A 14,196-nucleotide genomic window follows, 5' to 3' on the forward strand; every position below is an offset into this window, starting at 1 on the left:
AGCACTGAGCAGCAGGTGCTGCGACAGTTCCTAGCCACACTGTCTCCTGGACGTGCCTCTATCCTCAGGCCGCTGCGCCTGGGGGACGTAGCTGTTTGGAGGCTACCTGGGGCAGCGGATGTTCCAGCTGGCAGAGCAGAGCTGAAATGCCATCGTGTTCAGAAATGAGCCCAGTGGCCATGGGCGAGCCCAGGACCCTGCTTCCCCCGAAACGAACCCCAGACGAGCACCAGCTGCTATCAATGGGTCTTACCCTGATTGCAGGCACTGGGCCCAAGGAGTCCCTGGCGCTAATCCCAGTCCTGCAGACTGAGTCAGCGTAGGGCAGAATTTGGACACCTGGCCCTAGATGGGCATCTGGTGCAAGGAGAGGAGCAAACGGCCAGGAGCAGCGGCCCCCTGCATCACACTGTCCCTTTCACACACACAAATCCCCCCAGAGCCAGACGGCTCCTGTAACAGCTGAGCTGGGGTGCCCCCCCCCCCCCGAACCACTGAGTCTCCAGCCCTTTACTCAGCTCTCCCATGGAACTGTGCCCCCTGAGGAGAGCCCACCCCTCGCTTCCAGGGGGGAACATCCGACCAGGGAAATTGCCCTCCTGCGTGGAGTATCAGTTGGTTGGAAATGGATCCCCTCCGAGGAAGCTTTAATGATGCCTCCCCTGCATGCTCCCTCCCCGTCCAATGTCTGACTTAACCCAGATAATGATCCCTGCAGCTGGAGGCTCATTAACTATTGAACACCCAGCCCAGAGAAAAGAGACACCAGCAGCTGAGCCAGCCGGCAGGGAATGAAACAGCCACTTGACAATGAAATAGACAAATAAGAAGAATAGGGCAAAAATGCCCAGGGCTTTAAGGTGAGACACAAATGCTGCAAAGTGGGAACCACAGGCCACTTCCAGGCCCGGGGCACATCTCCCCAGAGCCCAGGCTGTCTCTCTCCCAGCCTCACACTGCCCTCTCCCCTCTGCCGCACGCCTACAGTGCAAGGTTTGGCTTGGGCAGTTGTATTGTTTAGCCTAGTAAAGAATCATTTTACTCCCTGGTGCCGCTGCACCTTATTGTAGATATGCAAAGGACATTTGCATGTGCTACCCGGGGCTCAGGTGAGCCATTAGGGATGAGGGAGATCCTGGAGCCATAGCAGGCAGGAGAGGTGCTAACCTCTGTGTGCTTCCAGGCACGTTGTTCATTCGTGGGGTGCAGGTGTGTTAGTGACGAGGACCAGTCTGAGGGACTCTGCCTTTCCGAACGCCCCTGCATGGCAGCTGCAATCAAACGGATCGGGAATCTCATGCTGCCCCACAATGTGCTGCGATCACAGGAGTCTGTCCTGGGAATGCTGGTGTCTTGCAAGCTCGATTGGGCTGAGGGCCACGGCAGTGCTGGCCAGCGCTCTGTTCCGGCTTGGCAGAGCAGGCAGCGGGGCCAGTGACTGCACTGCGCTCCCCTAGGTGCAGGGCTTGTAAAATGTAAGGGGCAGAGCCCTCTATACTTGGGGGCCGAGGGTGTGTGTGAAACCCCAGAGCGGGTATAAGGGGCAGAGCTTGGGGGCTGAGGTGAAGCTGCCCAGGCAGGAGGAAAATTGAAAAGACTCCCTAGCCCCAGCTGCCCACTCCAGGAGAGAGATGGCGTGAGGAGATGGCAGCACTCGTGCCCTGGCTACCTTTCACTTCCAGGCCCACTCCAGTAACAACTGGCCACCCAAGTTACAAGCCACCATCTCTCCTTCCGGACGGGGAACCAGGGCTGAGGTAGCGGAATGCCACTGCCGCTCCCCAGCAGAGAGCGCATTCTGGCATGACTCCCATGCTGGTACAGGGCTTTTCTCTAGCACTGGCTCCAGTCTGAGCCCATCTAGCCCAATGCCCAGGTGCATCCCCCTATGACAGTCACAGGGGCATGTCTGGGCAGGGAGGCACATCCTGTTTTCAGCTTCCTTTATGGTGATGGAGTTTTTGTTGGGTTTGTTCTTTGCTGTGGGGGTGGGGTGGGGACAACATGCTGAGCGCATCTAGCAGGATACTGGCATGTTTGGGGGCAGACATATGCCCAAGTGCAGTTTGTATCTGCTGCTCTGAGCCACATTACGCTGTGATCAGCACCAGCTTTTGTCATTTGTGAAGCCTTGTGGTGCCTCAGATACTCCTCTGGGAACCCCAGCTGTATCCTTCTAGGCTGCACCTGGCTTATCTCCTGCCACAGGGGACAGTGACCCCAGCCCAGCAGCCAGAGTTCACAAACATCCAGTGTCTCCCTTTGTTCTCAGTGGGAGCGGGGCTCTCCATTCTTCTCCACTGGCTGTTGACCATTTTGGAAAGTAAGGTCATTGACTGATAGATTCTTAGATTCCAAGGCCAGGCAAGGCCATTGTGATCCTCTAGTGTACGCCCATGCATACACTCCTGCCCCTAGAGACCAGACCTACCACTCCCTTTGCCCTCGCCCAGCTGGGTACCAGCAGCCTCCTTCCATCACCATCAGCTACTGAACCCACAATAACCTTCCGAGCTACAGGTAAATAGATGGTTTGTAGCCAATCGAAGCTAGTTAAAGTGGGTGTTACAAAGTGGCAGCGTCTCCAGCAACTAGCGTGCAGGGTGCAGGATATTTATCACCACTTCCCGTGCTGTGTTACCATCAGCTCCCCAGAGCTGTACTCATTGTGTCCCTCTGGCAGCACAACCATATTACATGGTGGCTGTTAGTCTAGCTACTTTGAGATGAGTAGAGTCAATAAATACTCAACTCCTCTGTGCACAGCTAATGCCTTGTACTGCTGCCCAGTGGTTTAGCACCACATGAGGCATGCTATTTCCTAGCGCACCCTCTGTTCATGGTGTCACAAAGGCTCCCAGAGAAGCAAGGCTTGGAGGGGAGCCTCGCACAGCAGACGTGTCTGGCCCAGTGGGCGAGGGAGTCACCACTGCTCCCATAGCAGCATGGAGCGCAGCAGCGGGGGCCTGGGGCAGAGTCCCTGGAGCAGGGCAGCTAGGCAGAGCGAGGTTTGACGGGTATGGAGTGGGTGGAGAGAAGTGTCATGCAGGAGGTTGCTGTCTTGGGGGAACAGTCCCACTGTACCCATGCATGGTACAGAAAGCTGGGCCCTGCCCCTGCCCCAGAGAGCTGATAACGGGCTAGAGCCGAGCACCAGCATTCCCCAGCATGACTCGGCCCTTGAGCGCACAGACAGCGGGGGCTGGTGCACTGGGTAGTTCACAGACTCTTTTGGGCAGGGCCTGTTTTTTCTGTGTACATGTGTTAGCACCCAACAGTACGGGGCCCCGATTCCCAATCCTGGCCTCAGGCACTGCCGCAGTGCAGCTGATTGGAACCAGGGCCCATTCTGTGAGAGTAACCCGCCACCCCCCTGCCCGCGTGACGCCCCACACAGACTCCCCAGGGCTGGGCCGAGCACCCTGTGCTGAGAGGGGAGCGTGGCAGGCAGGGGTTGGGCCCAAGGTAACGCTAGCCATGCCTGTCACAGTGCTGCTGAGAGATGCCTGCCAGAGCTGTGTCTGCTCTTCAGGCTGGTGGGAGGATGCCAGGGTAATGCGAGCTGGAGAGCGAGACTCAAACTGGAAAGTGCAGCCTGGGGAGCCAGGCAATTACCCACCCTGCAGAACGGGGGTTCAGAGCTGCAGGGAAATGGGGCGCTGACCCCCTCTGGAACAACAGAGCCCGGGGATGTCTCCTGCAAGGAGCACCGAGGTACAGACGTAACGGACACACCCTGCCCGTGCTGGGACAGGTGGGAGTGTGGGCAGGACCTACCCTTACCCAAGGGGGCTGAGTGGGTGAGGGGAGAGCAGCCGGCAGAGTCCGAGCCAGGGTCTCTGGTGCTGACGGGCAGAGACGACAGATGAGTAGCCATCCCATTCCTCCTGCCTCTGCAGTCAGCTGTGGCATTGCCAGGGCTGCGGGAGCATTCCTGCAATGGGCCAGTGTGACAATGCGGTTCTGGCAGGACCCAACTGAGAGTGCCAGTTCAGGACCAACTGCTTAAACAGGGCAGTTACAGCTCTAGGCTGGGGTTTTTTCACCTCTAAGGCAAACCAAACCTGTCAGACAAAAGGACTTCGGTTTCACCCCACTGGCTAAGCACAAGTCACACACGCAATATCCTTAGACACTCCAGTCTCCTAGTATCACCACCAGTCCCACTCGTCCTGGGATGAATGGTTATGAAAACCAACACCCCAATAAAAGAGAACGGTTCTCTCGATTCCAAAGAATCAAGCCCCAGACCCAGGTCAATATACACATCAGATCTTACCCACAAATCACGCTGTTGCCAACCCTTTAGAATCTAAAATCTAAAGGTTTATTCATAAAGGGAAAAAGGTAGAGATGAGAGCTAGAATTAGTTAAATGGAATCAATTACATACAGTAATGGCAAAGTTTTTAGTTCAGGCTTGTAGCAGTGATGGAGCAAACTGCGGGTTTAAATCAAGTCTCTGGAGAACATCCCCTGCTGGGATGGGTCATTCAGTCTTTTGTTCAGAGCTCCAGTTTGTAGCAAAGTTCCTCCAGAGGTAAGAAGCAGGACTGAAGACAAGATGGAGTGAGGCATAAGCCTTTTATAGGCTTTACTGCCAAATAGAGTCTAGAGTCTCATGGGCAAGTCCCTGCATACTTTGCTGAGTTACAAGGCGTATCTGCCTTCTCTTCATGGGTCAATTGTGTAGCTGATGGTCCTTAATGGGCCATCAGGCAGGCTAGACAGAGCTAACACCTCCAGAAACACAGCCCAAAGTTGAAATACAGATAGTACAGAGCCAATACCTATAACTTCAACTACAAAATGATACATACATATAGACACCATAATCATAACCAGCAACCCATAACCTGGTCTTAGACACCTTATATGTCCCCCTTTACATAAGATTTGGTGCCACTACAGGACCTTGGTTGCAACCATGTTCTATATGGTCCCAGATTATATCAATAACGTCACAGCCAGCAAAGCCCCTGCAGCATTAGCCAAAGGGGGCCAAGTGCCCTGCAACGCCATGGGGCTCAGCTGCCCAGCGTGGGGACCATCATGCTGCACTTAGCGAGGGACACAGGCTTGAGTGGGATCTCCCAGGCCACCATGTCCAGCCCCTGCTGTCACAGGCAGTGCCATCATCTAACCCCTTCACGAACATGGTCAGCTCGTTAGGGCCTGCCACCTACAAGCTCATCAGTGCCCCTGCTCCTGCCATTGGGAGGCTGATCCCACACCTCACCCCTCTGATGGTTACAAACATTCTTCTCATTTCCAGCTACAGGTATTCCTGGCCAGTTCAGTTCCTTTGGCAAACCCCTCTGAAAGTAGAAGCCTCCTTAACTTCACACCCCGTCCACAGTGGGCATCTCTTCCACAAAGCTTGCTGCGTTAATCCCCCACAGACAAGAGGGGCTTGACCAAACCACGCTCCACTTCAGCACCGGCCACGTTCGCCCCAGCTGGCCTGTGCTGGGGGTTCCTTGTGCCTGGAGGAAATTCATTGGCGGCGATGCAGCCACGCCAGTCCCCATCGGCACAAAGCAGGGCAGATGTGGTGCAGCTGACATTGGCCTTTGACCCACACACCGGCTCACGACCACTGCACTTGTGTCCTGACCCCAGTGCCCATTCCAGGATGCTGACAGGGCCTGCCTTAGGTTGGGACATCCTCAGGGCCAGGGCCACCCCTTCCATGTGTGCGGAGGGCATTGAGATTGTGGATGTTTCACAGAAAAGGCCAGTGGCATCTCCTGGGGCTCGCGGCTCACACTGACCATCCCAGTGGTTCCTGGGGGTGAGCCTGGGATGGGCTGAAGCCACATTAAGGACTCGGAGGGCAAGGATGCTGCGTGCAGAGCAGGGGGTTCGAGATGCCCATTTTAAGGTTAATCTTTAGTTATGGTTTTGTGAAGAGAAATGAGAGCTGCTGCCCTGTGATTGGCTGGTGACACTCATTGCCAGGTGAGCTGATAGGTGTGGGTAATTCATTAGCGAGCTGCTGTAACCAGAGAGGCTGGGTCAGGTATTGCAGGTGTGCTGAGGCCAGGTATCGGGTGGCACTTTTGTTTCAGGCTGGCAGGTTTAGTGGGTCTTAGCCTCGCTAGGCGCAGGTAAGAAGGGCTTTTACTTTACCCTACACACATGCCTGGGGGTGGAGGGTCTTTGCTGGGGTCTCTCCCCCTGCTTTGCACTCCCAGGGAAGACCCGGTCCTTCACCTGGCACTGCTGGATCAGGGAGTGTTTGGTGCAGGAAGGGCCCTGAACACAGCCGGGGCACTGCTGCAGGTGGTGGGTTGCATGGGGCAGTACTGGAGTGTGCTTCTGTTGTTGCAATGGCAGTGTCTAGTTGTGGAGGGAGCAGAGTGGGACCGGAGGAGGACGACGACTTGGGGGAGTCTCCGATTAGCACCACAACTGTGCTGCTCGTGAGGGGGGATGCCAGTGTCCCAGTAAGGGGCACGTGGGAGATTTCCCCCCTTTCTCTGTGACCCACCTCATATGTCCCTGAGGACTGGGGAGCCATCCCAGTCATCTCAGCAGGTGCGGGCTGATCCTATGGGGCTATCAACAATGACATGAATCCATGCCTGGCTGGCTCTCCTGGAGCACTGCCCAGCTGGTCTTTGCATCCGGTGCCCAGAGAGACTGGAGATAGGAGCCCCAGGAGCACAGGGCTGTCTAGTGATGCAGCTGGCCCCTGACTGTCTGTCCTCGTGGCCCCTTTCCTCTGGGGAGGATTTGCATCACTTTGCATCAGCTGCTGGCCAGAGCTGAGTCCTGTAGCAGCAGTGGATAGCGAGGCAGTCAGGGAAGGGGTTTTTCTTTCACTCACAGAGCCGGACTTCAGAACCAGTTGCCACTAGCCACCTACATCTCTGCTGTCATGTATCAGAGGTGTAGCCGTGTTAGTCTGGATCTGTAAAAGCAGCAAAGAAGATCTGACGAAGTGGATATTCACCCACGAAAGCTCATGCTCCAAAACGTCTGTTAGTCTATAAGGTGCCACAGGATTCTTTGCTGCTTCTACATCTCGGTCCACGTGGAGAACACAGCCCCTTTGCATTTGAGTGTCCACGCTCAGGGCTGGTGCAACCATTTAGGTGACCTAGGCAGTCGCCTAGGGCACTAGGATTTGGCTGGGTGCCATTTTCTTTGGCAGAGACCAGATCTTCGGCCGCCCTGGTTGCCGCCAGCATTTAGGTGGAGGGAGCTGGGGCAGGGGAGCATGGGGAGGGCCGCCTGCAGCAAGTAAGGGGTGGAGGGGCAGCACACAGGGGAATTCCTGCAAGGGGGGGCGCCTCAGGGCAGAGGGGGGGAACTGACGCAGGGGGTGGGGGGTTCCTCAGGGTGGGGGCACGTAGGGTGGAAGTTTCGCCTAGGGTGTGAAACATCCTTGCACTGGCCCTGTCCACGCTGTGCATTTGCCAAGGTGTCATTGGAACTGTATTTCCTTGCTAAGGGCCACATTCTGACCCCGGTTGCATTATTCTGGATTGTGATTGGTTTAACTGAGAGCAGAATTTGTCTGTGAGTCCAAAGGAGACTGGGTGAGCAGCACGTAGGCAATTACCAATGCAGATTGGTCTGCTTAATGTTCCAGTCATACAAATCATGGCCATGCAAAATCATATGCAAGGGGGAAAGAGATGAATGCAAATAGCCTGGCCTCTGGAACAAAAGAGCCTGTGAGGTGAAGTCAGGGACGCTGAGATTCCATAGCAAAGATGCACCCAGCAGTTCTCTGCTGTGCTGTTGGTGCAAGCCCCATTCCCAAGGGCCATGCTCCCAAGGCAGCAGTCCCTCTGGGATGCCCCTGTCTGGTTGCAGGAAGGCTCCCACTTGGGCCAGGGGAGACATTTCGTGCCCCCGTGGCTTAGTGCAAGGCCTCCACTGTGTTCCTCGCCCGCTGGCTCCACAGAGGCAGAGATCTAGGTCTGGTATGTAGCTGTCCCCCCTCTGAGTGCCTCATCACCACGAATGTATCTACCCCACCACATTGCTGTGCAGCAGGGCAGGGCTAGTGAGCCCATTCCACAGAGGGGGAACAAGACACAGCAAGACTCACCCATGGAGCCTATGGCAGAGCAGTATCTTGAACACTCATCTCCCGAGTCCCAGCCTGGTGCCCTAGCCATTGGGCAGTTCTTCCCAAGAGCCGGGGGCAACTCTCTTGTAGCAATGCAGGCCAGCTCCCCGAGGCCAGCCTCCAATTGCAGGTGTTTAATGCATCGTCCTATAGCCCCATGAGCAGATGTCCCCGCGGTGTGATCATGGCATCCTCCCTACCCCGGCTTAGCACTCTGCCCCCTCGTCCCGCAGAGCTGCCTCATAACTGTCCCCTGTAGCCATGCACACTGGAGGAAGCACGCTCTGGAGATTAGTGAAACCTGGCTCAGAGGCTCCGATAGCCTCTGGGAAACAGCTAGTACCGTTTCCAAGGACCTTTGTGCTATTACCTGCCTCATAAAATCCAGGTCACTCAGCTGTTCTGCGCACAAAGCCCTTGAGATCTGCACCAAGGCGATTTAAAGGTGCTGCTCCCAGTGGGTCTTAGTTACATAAGAACATGGCCTTTGAATGCAAAGTTTGGGGCTCTGGGAAGCACCCAGCGCCACTGGTTTTGCGAAGGGATAAGCAGCCCCAGCTAATCCGCAGGGGCTGGGATTGAGTGCTGTGGATCCCAAACTCTCCTCAAAAGGGGTTGTGAAAACAAAAATTCAACCAGGTTCTTAGTGTCGCATGCAAGGCATCTTTCAGGGCCCTTGTGGCTTTATGGAATTGCATTCACCTTCTCTCACCTCAGCAGCTGGACATTGGAGAGACGAGTGCACCAGGAAAACCTAAAATAGTCAATGAGATTTTTCAGTTCACTAGAAAATTACCCTCAATGTCTCCCGCTCTGGGAGCTAAACCTGCCACCGTCACAGAACGGCCAGGGTATCTAATGCTTATAAATGTGGCATCCGGCTCAGTGCTCTGAATCCCAGCTCCACACACGGAGTATCGGCCGGGCTATGTGCAGATACTTCGTTATTTATCACATGTGAAGCACAGAGGAGCTCCGGGAGATATTAACTGCGTTGCTGGCTGTGTGCTGGAAACTGAAATGATTTAACAAACTGAAGAGCAGCTCAGAACCGAGTTATTTCTCCAAGTGTTTGTCCCCCAGTGAGTGGCACTGGAGCTGTCAATGGACAATGCCCAGAATGCCTTTTTGTTCAGTGTCTGTACAGCACCCAGCACACTGGGTCCTGGGCAATAACTGGGGCTCCTAGACCCTCCAATGACACAAAGACAGATTAGCCCTGGTGGCGTTCATTGTACTGCACGCCAGCACGCGGGGGGGCGGGGGCAGTGCTATGAGATGTGCCATGGAGTGAAGGGGACCTCTGTGGAGGAGGGTCTGGCCTGGGCTCAGTTTCCCTGTGTGACCCGGGGCAAGTCATGTCATGTCTCTGGACCCCAGTTCCCACCCAGGCCGGGTGAGGCGGCTCCTTCCTCCCCACCTTGTCTGTTTCACGGCAGAGACAGTCTCCCACTCCATGTATTGACAGCACCCAGCAAACAGGGCCCTGCTCTCATCGGGGGGCCTCCCCATCTCCCAGCACAAACCCTGCTACCTACCCCTTGTTGCTTGCAGTTATCGTCACATGACGGCAGCCTGGAAGGCCTCCGGCGAGTCGACTCCAGCAGGAAATCTAGGAACTTTAGCAAGCAGCCCAGCACCGGGGATTACTACAAACACCTGGACAACAGTGCGGGGGAGCAGCCTGGCAGCTGGAAGATGGCGCACAGCGAGGAGGTGAGCCGCTGGCGCCGCTGTTCCCACTGCCCACCCTTCAGCTGCTTTTCTATGGGGCCCCAACCCTGAGGGCCTTGAGCCTGAACACCTGAGCGAGCTCCCGGCATCTGAGCGGGTCTGACTGGGCAGGATGGGCCGCCGGGCAGATCGTCTTCATACAGACCTGGACCTGCCTGGCTCGGGCTGGCACTGGGAAGCAGAGACTCCACCTCTCGGGGACACGTCCAAACCCCACCCAGTGCCAGTGACTGCTCCAGGGCTTGTGTGAAATGAAGCGAGGGGCCTCAGCCCAGTTTCCACTGCACAGATGTCCTCATCGTAAAGACCACTGGCATGAACTGGCCATCTTGCCAGCAGCCTCTGCTGGGGCCAGGGACTGCCTGGGGCCCAGACCCTGCTGCAGAGCCCCAGAGCAGCATGGGGGGAAGGTGCCTGCTGGCCCTGCTCTGCAGAATGGGCTTTGGGGTCAGTGCAGGGCCTCCATTGCCAGCTCCCCCCAGCAAGGTAACTCATCGCGGTCCCAGCTGGGAGCCCCTGGGCCCTGCCACAGCCAGTGGCTGGCAGGGTGACAGCGGGAGGGAGTGTATTGTATCACCTGACTCACTGGACCTTTACTGCCTGTTTTCAATGTATTTATGTGTCGGTTTTGTTTAAGGCATCTCTTCTTTCCAATGACAACGTGCACAATGGGAGTGCGGCTGAGAACAAGCCCTCTGGGGAGATGACGCCCCCACCCCCTCCCCCTCCTCTTCCTGAGAACATCTGTCCTCCACCCCCGCCCCCTCCACTGCCAACAGAGACTCAGGTGCCCTCTTTCAGCCAGCGCCGCTCGTCTTCTTCCACTGGAAGTAAGTTGCAGAGTCTCTGCCACGTGTTTGGGGCCTCCTGCGGCTGGTTTGACACCCCGGGCTCTGATCTGCAGGCTGGTAATGCAGCTTCCTGCCAAACAAGGGAGCAACCCAGGGTTGTCAAATAAAACTGCTGGTTTGTTTTCAGAACTTCTTCCCCACCCCCACCCCCACCCCCACCCCCCAAGGGCTTCAAGAGAGATGTAAAAGGAGTGGGAACAGGTAAGCTCATCAGCGCACACCCTGCAAAAGGCTTTAGCCCAGGCCCATGTGGATGTGGCACCGTATGTGGGGCTGGTTCTTTCTGACACACTCTAGTTCCTGTCTCTCCATGTGCCGAGCTGACGCAGAGTGACAAGCTGCTGATGAGGAGCAAGGTGGGGAGGCAAAGGCTAACATACATAAGATTATGCAGGGGCTCTGCTGTACTTGGTCCTTGCTATTTCTCTGCTGGGCACATGGGGACACTTGGCCAGCTTGCAGCCTCATCCAAGCAGGCTTATCACTGTGGCACAAGGATGTTTGGGATTTTTTGTGCATGGAGGGGGACAGGTGGGAGCTGGGATCAGTAAAGAGAGAGACACTGAGTCAGCTGACATATCTTCCAACCAGCCTTACTGCTGCTTCCATTTACCATCATAGGCTTGAGACTAGCGACAAGCCCTGCTTAGCTCTGTAGCATACAGACAGGGGAGGAGCTGAGTCCCTGCTGCCAACAGCTTCCATTCTAAGTAGGCACAGGACATGCAGCTTGGCTGTTGCAGTTAAAGTCCTGGTCCCTTTGCCACTATGAATTGGTGCCTGACCTTTGTCACCTGCACTGGCTGGAGGGAGAGCAGAGGGCACCGCTGTGCAGTATTGGAGGAAAAGGGACATGTCACTAACACTTAGGATGCTACACTTTGAGCTTTTTAAGTGGTTTGTCTGAGCAACGCCAACTCCAGGCAAACCCAGCCCTGCAGCCTCCCTGGAGCTGGGTCCCATGGCAGCCAAGTAGGAGCTTCCTCTGCGCAACACAGCTCATAAACCGTCTTCAGTGCTTTGTTCCTGATCCTGCTTCCCTTCTGGAGCAGCTGCCAAGGGTTGGGTTTTCTCTCAGCCCTGTGGGTCCTGCTGGGGAGCGCCCAGTGCCTGAGGTTGGTGATGGGGCTGGCATGTGCATACAGCAGCAGGGAGGTGGAGGCCATGGGGAGCGAGGCGTTCAGACTGAGCAGGCAGTGTTGCTGACCCCACTCTACCAGGCCAGTTGGCTCCTGTCCCCTCTGGGAATTGTGGCAGCCGCAGGGGGGCTCTGGATGCCACATACAGCACTTGACACACTGCAGGGTCTGTCTTTGAGTGGCCCAGGGGAGGTTGGGATGTGGGACCCAGAGGGAGCTCTTGGTAAAGGCAGCGCTAACCCCAGGGGAGTGACACTCAGATCCTCACATGCCTCAACATTCCCACAGCTCCCCAGCCCAGCCAAGCAAGCAGAGAGGCCCTGGGAGCTGCACCACTGGCTGCAGGGCCTGGGAAGCAGCTCTGGTGGGGATCCCAAAATCAGCTAGGGTTAGAAGAAGCAGCCTGGGGCTGCCTGCTCCCTGGCAGGGGAAGCACCCACCAGCCTGGAGGAGAGCAGGCCCCAGAGAGAAAGGCAAGTAGCAGGTTTCCGCTTTACTCTGCGCTGGTTAGGCCTCAACTGGAGTATTGTGTCCAGTTCTGGGCACCACATTTCAAGAAAGATGTGGAGAAATTGGAGAGGGTCCAGAGAAGAGCAACGAGAATGATTAAAGGTCTTGAGAACGTGACCTATGAAGGAAGGCTGAAGGAACTGGGTTTGTTTAGTTTGGAAAAGAGAAGACTGAGGGGACATGATAGCAGTTTTCAGGTATCTAAAAGGGTGTCATCAGGAGGGGGGAGAAAACTTGTTCACCTTAGCCTCCAATGATAGAACAAGAAGCAATGGGCTTAAACTGCAGCAAGGGAGATTTAGGTTGGACATTAGGAAAAAGTTCCTAACTGTCAGGGTAGTTAAACACTGGAATAGATTGCCTAGGGAAGTTGTGGAATCTCCATCTCTGGAGATATTTAAGAGTAGGTTAGATAAATTCTATCTGGGATGGTCTAGACAGTATTTGGTCCTGCCATGAGGGCAGGGGACTGGACTCGATGACCTCTCGAGGTCTCTTCCAGTCCTAGAGTCTCTGAGGTTCCTAAGCCCTGAATTACATGGCCCAGCTTGCAAAGCCTCCAGCCCAAACCCACCATGAACCCTTGTGCCTTAGGGCTTGGCTACACTCGAAACTTCAAAGCAGTGCCATGGCAGCGCTTTGAAGTGTGAGTGCGGTCGCAGAGCCAGTGCTGGGAGAGAGCTCTCCCAGCGCTGCACGTACTCCACCTCCTCATGGGGATTAGCTTGCAGCGCTGTTTACACTGGCGCTTTACTGCGCTGTAGCTTGCAGCGCTCGGGGGTGTTTTTTTCACACCTCAGAGAGAAAGTTGCAGCGCTGTAAAGCGCCAGTGTGGCCAAGGCCTGGGAGCAGCCAGGCTGTTTTCCCTCAGGCCCCGTCACCAGCATGAGGGGTTGTGGGGCCCCAAAGGGCCCTATGCAGCTTGGGGGTTAGTCCCTCCTGCAAGGTGCATTAGCATGGAACAGTGAAACAGCCTGCCCCTCTGAGGACCCCTCCAGGACTCCCCCAGTGCTATGGCAACCCCCCCCCACACTCTATTGCATAGCATCCCCCTCTATTTCCTGCCAATCGCTAGCTAGCTAGTGATCGATCGATCGATCGGTCTGTCTGCCTGCCTGCCTGTCCTGCCTCCCTCTCTTTGCTATCAAGAGCCACAGCCCCAAACCTCCTCCTTTTGTAGCATGCTGGGGGGGGGGGCTCTAAGTGCCCACAGCTTGCCCAGCCCTGTGACCAATATCCCTGCACTCAGGGGCAGCAGCTGGGCTCCTTCCTCCAGCCAGGGGGAGGGGGTTAACCCTTCCCTTGCCAGCCACCAGTCCAAGCCCAGCTGAGCTGACAAGCCAGGCTGGTAAAGAGGCCCAGGGGCAGCTCACCTCTGCTGCTGTAAAGCACTAGCCCAAGGCCCAGCTTTTCTCCCACCTTGTCTTCACTAGCAAACTGTATGTTTGCACATGGTGAACGTCCCAGTGTGGACAAGAGGAGGTGTCCCTTAAATCTGTGTGAGCTGGTCATGGTGACCCCCCCAGGCTTTGCAGCTGTCACGGAGTCACCGGGCGATGCTCTGGAACTGCTCCCCACCAAGCCAGTCAGGACTTTGGGGAGCCTCCTCTACCTTGGAGCAGACTTGTTCAGGGCAAGAAGCTCACACAGCTTCACATCCTGGGTCTCTCCTTGGAGCATTCAGCATCCTCTGCCCCTCCGTGCGCTTCCCACAGCGAGTCCACCCCAGCGGGGTCCTGGGAAAGCCACCGGGTTCTGCACCCCCACTTTGCAGTCAGACGTGACTCTCAGCCAGCCAGTAAAACAGAGGTTTATTCAATGACAGGAACAGGGTCTAAAACAGAGCTTGTAGATACAGCGAACCGGACCCCTCGGCT

The 14,196-nt window shown here is 55.9% G+C and overlaps 1 protein-coding gene across 2 annotated transcripts in view; it reads left to right on the plus strand.

Moving 5' to 3' along the window:
- The window catches only part of ESPN (espin), an 82,789-nt gene that overhangs the window by 42,446 nt on the left and 26,147 nt on the right, over nucleotides 1-14,196 (plus strand). For both annotated transcript variants that reach the window (XM_030537861.1, XM_030537862.1), the window contains 2 exons: nucleotides 9,640-9,801; nucleotides 10,457-10,649. In XM_030537861.1, coding sequence (XP_030393721.1) covers nucleotides 9,640-9,801; nucleotides 10,457-10,649 — 355 coding nt within the window. The remainder of the gene's footprint in view (nucleotides 1-9,639; nucleotides 9,802-10,456; nucleotides 10,650-14,196) is intronic.

This window comes from Gopherus evgoodei, chromosome 18 (genome assembly GCF_007399415.2).
Source record: "Gopherus evgoodei ecotype Sinaloan lineage chromosome 18, rGopEvg1_v1.p, whole genome shotgun sequence".
In the NCBI taxonomy this organism is placed as follows: domain Eukaryota; kingdom Metazoa; phylum Chordata; order Testudines; family Testudinidae; genus Gopherus; species Gopherus evgoodei.